The sequence below is a fragment of the Belonocnema kinseyi genome, chromosome 5 (genome assembly GCF_010883055.1).
Source record: "Belonocnema kinseyi isolate 2016_QV_RU_SX_M_011 chromosome 5, B_treatae_v1, whole genome shotgun sequence".
Classification (NCBI taxonomy): domain Eukaryota; kingdom Metazoa; phylum Arthropoda; class Insecta; order Hymenoptera; family Cynipidae; genus Belonocnema; species Belonocnema kinseyi.
Window position 1 is genome coordinate 32167354 of NC_046661.1, and position 8694 is coordinate 32176047.

The 8694-nt window shown below is 35.2% G+C and overlaps 1 protein-coding gene across 4 annotated transcripts in view; it reads right to left on the bottom strand.

Annotated features, from left to right (window-relative positions):
- Positions 1 to 8694, bottom strand: part of LOC117173959 (zinc finger C4H2 domain-containing protein) — a 36543-nt gene that overhangs the window by 12205 nt on the left and 15644 nt on the right. Inside the window, exons 2-4 of one of the 4 annotated variants that reach the window (XM_033362605.1) lie at positions 6750 to 6921; positions 6437 to 6663; positions 3254 to 3466 (exon numbers count right to left, since the gene is read on the bottom strand). In XM_033362605.1, the coding sequence (XP_033218496.1) occupies positions 3254 to 3466; positions 6437 to 6663; positions 6750 to 6921 (612 nt within the window). The remainder of the gene's footprint in view (positions 1 to 3253; positions 3467 to 6436; positions 6664 to 6749; positions 6922 to 8694) is intronic. The other 3 variants (XM_033362606.1, XM_033362608.1, XM_033362607.1) reach the window with 3 other exon arrangements.

Consider the following 8694-nt stretch of genomic DNA (forward strand, 5'->3'; position numbering starts at 1 on the left):
TTCTGTTGCTCACTCGAGGCCTGACATGGTTCTTCTTGACTTCGAGAAGCGAACCATGTTCGTTATCAAATTTTCGGCACCAGCTGACAAAAACATCATAGCTAAGGAGAATGAAAAGAAAGAGAGGTATCGAGACCTTATAAGGGAGTTGCAACGATTGTACACGGAATATTCTGTTACACTAATCGTCCTTATCATCGGCGCTCTTGGAGGTGCCAAACTTTCACTTGCTAATAGCCTAAAAAGCATCCCTGCGTGTCAACAATATGCTAGAACACTTGCGGGAAAAATGCAGAAGGCGGTTGTCCTTGAGTCACTCCGTGTTCTTAGGGTGCACGAGGCTTTTGCTGCATCGTCGTATTGATTCCTTTACAGACTGTAACCACCTATCTCACGGTTGTGAGACTTGGTTATCGCTGAAATTTTACCGCGATTTCGCTGGAAGCGGGTGCAATTTTTCAGATTAGCACACGCTGCCGGCGAAATCCTGCGGTTGTCCTTATGACAAATTTTTAATTATATATATGCCCGTTTCAGTGCAGGTCGGAGTGCCGCCTTTTTACGAACTAATGACTTTTTTTACTAACTTTTGGTAACTTATTTAAAACAATTGTTGTAATTTAAACGAATAATTATTGAAAAATGCAGAAGAATGTATGTAAATTGTACATCCTTTGATTTCAGATACGAACATTTACATCTACACGCACTCAAGTAAGGTAGTTTAGGATACGAAATAGCCGCGGAAAAACAACTCATTAACATTCAATCGATTCATGATTAATTCACGATAATAAAATGATTGTTTTTTTTTTTAATTTGAGAAAAATTCCGTTCCAAATTTTTCGCCCGACACTGCTCATTCTGCCCCTATGGTAAATCCACGCCTGGCCTTACGTCAGGGATAAAGAAAAAGGGAAACTTTAGAGACACTTATAAGAAACCAAGATATGGAGGGCGCATGGACTAATTTCCTGCATATCATTCATTGTTAGATGTGCGATTGAAGCGTGTGGTACCGCGATTGTAGGAAAAATGCCTGGCGATGCATAGTGGAATGATGAAATTGAGACTGCCCAAAAAGCAAAAAAAAAAGCAAGCGTACAAAAGAACTTTGAACATCGCAGGTCTTAGCGATGAAGAAAGAAATAGACGTAAAAATTATTACAGGCATAAAAAGATGATACTTAAACGACTGGTTAAGGAAAGTAAAGATAAAATTTGAACGGAAGAAGAGATGAAAATACAAAACGACTTTGAAGGAAGCAAGAAACTGCTGTATAAAAAAATGAAGTTTTATTCCAGGAAGGTCATGTACGGATCAAAATATTTAGCTGAATGCAGATCACAGAAAAAAGTTTGAATAGGAAAAAAAGTTTTTTGTGCATTTTTTGACCTAGAAAAAGCTTTTAGCAAGGTAGATAGAAGTAAACTTTAGGAATTATTGAAAGAGTACAGAGTCAATGGGTGGCTACTACAAGCGATAAAACAATATATACAGGTAGCAATGCGAGTGTAAGGGTAAATGGGAAATTGAGTGACTGTTTCGATACTATGCAAGTTGTTACACAAGGATGCGTTATGTCTTTATGGTTATTTATATTATTCATGGACAAGTGTTTAATAATAGCGTTTTTGGATGAAAAAGGTTTGGATCTCGAAACAGTAAGGGTACGTGGGTTAGCCTTCGCAGATGATAAGGTTGTTATGACCAGAGTCAATCGGAGGCTTGCAAAGAATGTTGAATAAACTGAAGGCAAGCATGAAGAGCATTGGCCTCAAAATTAACGAAAACTATGGTGTTCGAAAGAAATAGTGAGAAAACACTATGCAATATTGTATTAAATAATGAGAGAACTGAACAAGTTGATAAGTTCGTATACCTTGGTAGCTTATTTACTAGGGACGGGAAGATAGATGAAGAGTTAGTTAGACGCATAAACGAAGGAAAGAAGATCAAGGAAAAGATACGAGTAAAATTAACGAAATTGACATGAGTTTCATGCGCATAATATGCGGGAAAACTCTAATGGAAAAAGTGAGTGACGAGATAACTCTCAAAGAATATGGCGCGGAAGAGACGCTAATAGACATATGGAGAAGAAATCGGTTAAGATGGTTCGGGCATATACAGAAAATTCCAAATAAACAACGAAACAAGTGTATCAAGGTAAAGTAAATGGCAGTGTGCCCAGAGGCCGACCGCGGAAAAAATGGTTAGATGTGTGAATGCGACCCTAGTTAGAAATGACATAAGAAGCAATAGAAACACGAGCGCCTGCATGAAAAAATGCATGGACGTAAAAGAAGCTAGAGAAGTATGCCAGGACAGGAAAGTATGGTGGAAAATAGTTAATAAAAAGAGTATGAGTAGAGTGAATTACGCCTGAAACACAAGACCTTGGATACTAATGAACCGAAGTGGGGAACCTCACATGACGACTTTGTGAGGATTTTCACTTAGGGTGATTGCTAGAGAGATTGATCAGCAACCTGGGACGGAGCACTGTTGCTGAACGAACGTGTTATTGAAATAAATAACCTTTACCCACCGAGTGAGTGACGCCTACCCCGAAAGCGAAATGACGCAATGGGGCAATAATAAAAAAATAATTCCCAGTGGGCACCGGGAGATCCTAAAGACTTCCTTAGAATATACCTTTGTCAATTGACTTGACATCTTTTGGATCTTTTCATGATTTTAAAAGGTCTTCGAGACATTCTCAAAATATCCGTCAAAAGACATGTTCCCTCGGGACTACAGATATCTATCAGGAACCCAGGTAGCCTACAAAGCCCAACCTATTCCCAGGGATTCCGCCTATCCCTTAGGACCACACCAAAAGTACGAGACACCATCTATCCCTCGGGACCCGCCTTATCCCACGAGATCTCACATACTCCTTGGGACCTTCACTATCCTAGACAAGCTCACCAATGGCTTGAAACCCTAGCTGACCAAAATTTAGAACTTACATTTCTATATTGAAACTCTGCATAAAAAGCAATTTTCAAACAATTTACAAATTAAAGTAGGTGGCATGCGCTTACATGAAAGGATTGCGGAGACTATCGGACTAGCCGGGTTGAAAATAGTCGCTAGTCAGTTGATAGGTCAAATTGTGCAAAATACTAGTAAAATATGTTTGGTACTACAAAATACTTATAGCTTTGAATGAGCAATGAAAGGCAGACAAATGCATTCGAAATTTGATTTCCGCATAACGATTCGCAAAGAAAAATCGAGTTATACCAGGAATACCTGAATGTGGGCCCCGGTGGTGGACAAGGAGCCGGTGGCAATGGCCTCTGTTCCGATTTACTTGAACCTTGAAGCGGTTGAGGAGCCAAAAATGTATTCCCTCCCGGGTGTCCTGGATGGCCATGCATGTTCACAGATGACATAATTTCATCGCTGCGTAGGTCCATCCGCCATTCGGATTTCTGTACGGGTCGATCGAAGTAACTATAGAATGAAGCATTAATTACATTTAGTTATTTTTCTTAATGATAAATCGAAATGGTACGTTGGTGAAATGTTATTTTTGAAATATGGATAGGGACGTCAACTTTATGCATTTAAGAATGCTGTATTCTCCGATAAACTTTAATCTTTTCATGCAGTGGTTATGTGTTAAATAAGACAGGCATCATACACATTAAAATACAAATTTATGCATTGTTGTGCTGCGTAAACTGACTCCTAGGCATAATTTTATGACAAGGGAGGGTTAAAAATGTTTAATTCCTAATAATTTGACTGCGTTAACTGCCGAACAGCTTTCAATATAAAAAAATTAGAGCATTTGACATTTTAAACAACAATTTAAGTAAATCTCTAGAACAGTTCAATATCCAAACCAGGTTTTTTTAAAAGGGTAGAAAAAACACGTTTGTGTGGACGTTTGCTTTCTACTGCATATGAAAACTAAAAGGGTTCTTACCAAAATTAAAGAAGACAAAACTCTTCACTCAGAAAAAAGTTTGGTTGATTCAAGAAACATTTGGTTGGACCAAAAAAATAAATACATTACTATATGGTCAATCAAATCTTCGGTTGATCAAACGAATTTTTTGGTTAATAGTTTGATTGATTACAATACATATTTTGGTTAATCCAAACAAATATTTTGTTTGAATCAACAACCCTCGTATCAACGGTCCTACAAAATGTATGGAAAGAGTCCTTCTTATGAATTAAAAATTTTGATAATCATCACTTACAGCATCAGAAAACCGAACTTTCACCAAATCTGACAGAAAGGCTTCTTCCATACATTTGTTTGGAGTTCTTTCATCAATTGTGGATTTCTAGGTTAGATAGCCTGCACCAGTGAACTAAACTGCATTTTGCGAACTAAAGGTTGTACTAACATTGAAAATGTTCTGGATGTTGTTACAGGCCCCAGTCTTGCGATAAATTTCACTGAGTGTCCCAGTGTTCGTAGAACTCAGTTTTTCATAAATTGATGACACGGCGCAGGATGTTTTCGACACTATTCGGCGCGCAAACTGGCCACCAGAGGGGGCTGACGTAATCCGTTTCGGTATGTTGAATGTATTTGACCTAACCAAATATTTTAGTTTCAACAAACAAAGTAGGTTGAACAAACTGTTTTATTGAATCAACTAAATCTTTTCTCCGAGTGTAAATATAATTTAAAAAAAAAACACTAAAATCTATCCCCATTAAGTTTCGAGTTACGGTCATTTGAGGGTTCAGATTCTATAACCGCCTATAAATTTTTCGCACTGAATGTAGGTGGCCTCTGGAGACTTCAAACAAGTTTCGAGTTTTCATTTTAAAAGTACATATTCTTTTAGAAAATTTAATTTCCCATCTTTTTTTCATGAAAAAAAAGTTCTAGCTTTTTCCTTTTTTGAAATAAAAAGGTTACAAAGATTTTATTTCGGGCGCGTGGCCCGTTTCTTCTCGTACATGTATCAATTCTACCCGTTCACGCGGAAGTGCAACTTCGCTCTAAACTACATATTATTTATTAGTCAGACTTTAATAAACTAAATTATTTATTTAAATTATATTTCTTTTAATTCGTTTGTTACTGATAAGGCGTATAAAGTTAAAAGAATGAGTAGAAGTAAGAAGCTATACGCAGTTATGTATAGTGCAATGTGTTTCTTGTTTCGTTTAATTTCGATGTTTCTAAACAGACATGCATCCAAGTTTTCATTTCTGTTTCTCAAATGCAATTTTAAAAAAGATCATTTGCGTTTTATCGTTGAGTAATTTACATCTTTCTAGTAAATTAATATCTATGAGAAAAAAAACTTGATAATTTCATGTGATTTTATACAAATTAAGTGTTCTTATAAATATTTTGAATAGAAAATAATTGTCCACCTACCAACAAGGATAGGAAGTGAAACAAGCATGATAATTTATGGGGCGAATTATTCGTAAAACGAATAAACAGATCAAAGCCTTTTCAGTAAATTTTTGGCATATTGTGTACTAGTTCTATCAAGCTTTTCACTAATTTGAGTTGGGGAAGCAGAAAATTTTGAAATCGTTTAGCTGTACGAAGTTGCACTTCTATTTGAACACGTGGAGAGTTGATACATGCGCGAAAACAAACGGGCCACACGACCTAAATGAAACCTTCTTAACTTTTTATTCATGATTTATATCAAAGAATTCTTTTCGTAGAAAACATATTTATAACTTCCTGAACCACTTTCCGACTGCAAGTAAACTTTCTAAAAGAATATGCACTTTTAAAATTAAAACTCGAAACTTGTTTGAAAAGTCTCCAGAAGCCAACTACGTTCAGTGCAAAAAATGTATGGGTGATTATAGAATCCGAGTCATCAACTGAAACAATCCGTTATTTCTTTATTGTTTACGCAAAATCACTACTTTGCATAAATTAATCTGTATCGCTGAATATACAAATTTTATAAAAGTGTTCCACGTATGAGTGAAAGTAGACACACTCTGCAGTAATTCCAAAAAATAACAATGTTCAATTGATCTCTCAAAGTTCACAATTATCTGAATATTTCTAGAGGTAAATCACATATTCTCTTCAAAACGATCCGATTCAGATTGAATCTAGAAAAGCGAATTACTTCAAATACACATCACTAGAAACCTAATTGAGTTAAATTGGTTTCGATTTATTTTATTTTTTTAATTTTACGTAGAATTTTGTCTACTTGAATTTGGTAAGAACACTTCATTTTTGGATGCAATAGAAAGCAAAAATTAACAAAATCGATATTTTTTTGCAACTTTTTCAAAAAAAATCTGGTTTGACAAATAATCTGTATGCGCTTAATGTGACAAAACGCATCATGCAGCAACTGGCCCCGTATTATATATTTTTCGACTTCAAAATTACGTAGAATGGTTCGAAAATATGAAGAAAAAAAACTGATATTTGATGACTTTTACTCCTTTTGAAAAATTATTCACTTGCATAAAGTTGTCCTCCCTAAACATGGAATATTTGATACACACTCGGAAGAAATTAGTTCAGACTCTGTTTCGCATAATTCAGGTAGTCTTTCGAGGCCTAAGTAATCTCTTCTCATGCGATCGATGTCATGTTTTAGAGGCTGATAGTCGTTTATGTGAATCAACTTAGCGGTTTCCCGTGCTCTGTTTCGAGATTCTTCGGCTTGTTTTATTACGGACTCCATCTATAAAATCGATTACATTTTTGTTATTGAATCTACATTAAAGTTCTATTTACTATGACATAGTTTCCTAATAAAACGTATCGTACCGTATTGATATCGGCATGTATTTGTCGAAGTTCTTCCACATGTGCCATTTTTTCTTGCATAAGCAAATTCATTTCCTGTTTGTACTCCAACAAACATTTGTCCTCCTGTTCAGTTTGTTCGACTTCTTGAACAATTCTGTGTTTTATTTTCTCTAATTGCACAGTTTTTGATCTGTAATGTAAAAGATCTGTTAGAAACAAATAAGTGATGTAATATGATGTCAAAAAAATTCGAATCATTAGCGAAAAGATAACAATAAAGAAAAACTTTTAGAATTAACACTAATCATAAAGATCAATCTTACTAACAAGGAAGGTACCCGAGGTGTACCTCACCGATTTTCTTGAAATTGTGATATGTTATTGAACATCAAAAAATATTCGACACATATTTTTTTATACGTGCCCATAAGTCCATTTAAGGGGTGAAACCCACCCTTGAAGTTAAAAAAAAAATCCCTTGAGGGGGTGAGCTACCCCTAACATTTATACTGTTATATTTCGTTATTCCATTACTATATCATGGTGAACTCTTGGATACTATTAAAATTGTTAAGTAAAGTTGATGTAGTTTGAAATTTTCTGAAATCAGTTCTTACAAATGAATTCATCCCTAAAATTCAATCACAAGTATTATTTTTTCATTACTTAAAAATACCCTTGGACTATTCAGTGGCGTAAAACGTGTAATAATTTTAGTTCACATCCTTGGTATTGAATTAGAATTCTTTACCCCACTAATGTATCAACCCCTATTTTTCAATAAAAAAATGACACCCTTTTCAATATGAAAATACTAGTTTTTTTAGTTTGACGAAAAAAATTTTGGCAGTATGCACAATATCCAAATACGAAATCGACTGTTCTCACCTTAATAAAAAACCTATAATAAGGGGTGAACCAGCCCCACAAGAGATATTGTCGTATCTCTATGATTTTATTCTTTTTCTATGGGACTTTCAAAGGTAATAAAAAATTAATGATTCAAAGTACAAAAATTGTTTCAAAAATTTAATATTTCAATAGTTTTGAGTTTTAATGTTACTTTTTATAATCCTGGCAATAATGATAATCATTAAAAAAATGTTTCAAGCATAATGATTTCTTACACCAAGAGCATCTTACAATTGCTGGGTTAGAGCAATCAGGAACTTCACAACGCTCATTACAATCATTACCAAAACTAAAATCTACGGGGTTATAAAATTCATTTGGCTTTGATTCAACGTAGCCACTTTTATACCATGAATATTTGAATAGGTTATTGTATCGAGGAGATGACAATTGATTATGTATCAAGGATTGGAGTTTTATAGTGTTATTTCGTTTATGAAGTTCTATATCCTCATTCATTAATGTTACACTATCCTCGAAGCGACGGACGTAATTTTTCCACACTCGGAAGCCGAAAGCATCTAGTGGCTGAATTTTGCCTGTTGTTCCTTTTGGAATTATTTTTACATCAACAATTTTGTTTGGAGGTGCTGCTTCCTTTACAGCATCAGGGCAATGCCCACTCCACGAATCAATTAATAAGACACTTGAATGCCCAACATTGGGAAAATACACATCCTTCAGGCATGTTTTGAAATGTTCTGTAACCATTGAAAACTCATTTTTATTCACGTGACATAAGTTAAAAACTGTAATCATCAGTAATAAATATCATACCTGAAGTCAGTTTGCCAGAAGCGGAAGGCATCACGTAAATATTTGATGGCTTGAATAATTCGGATTCTACTACCGGTCCAAAGGTTCCTTTAATTTCTTTTAAAACAATGAATAATGGGGAAAGCAGTCTCCCATCACCTGAAATGAGTGGCTGAATTGTGTAACTGTGAGTCGTTGAACTTACAGATTCTACAAGACATTCAATTTGCTTTTCGCCTTCAATAGCTAGTGTTCTTCCCGAGTGCATTTCAATTTGAAATCCACTCTGATCTGA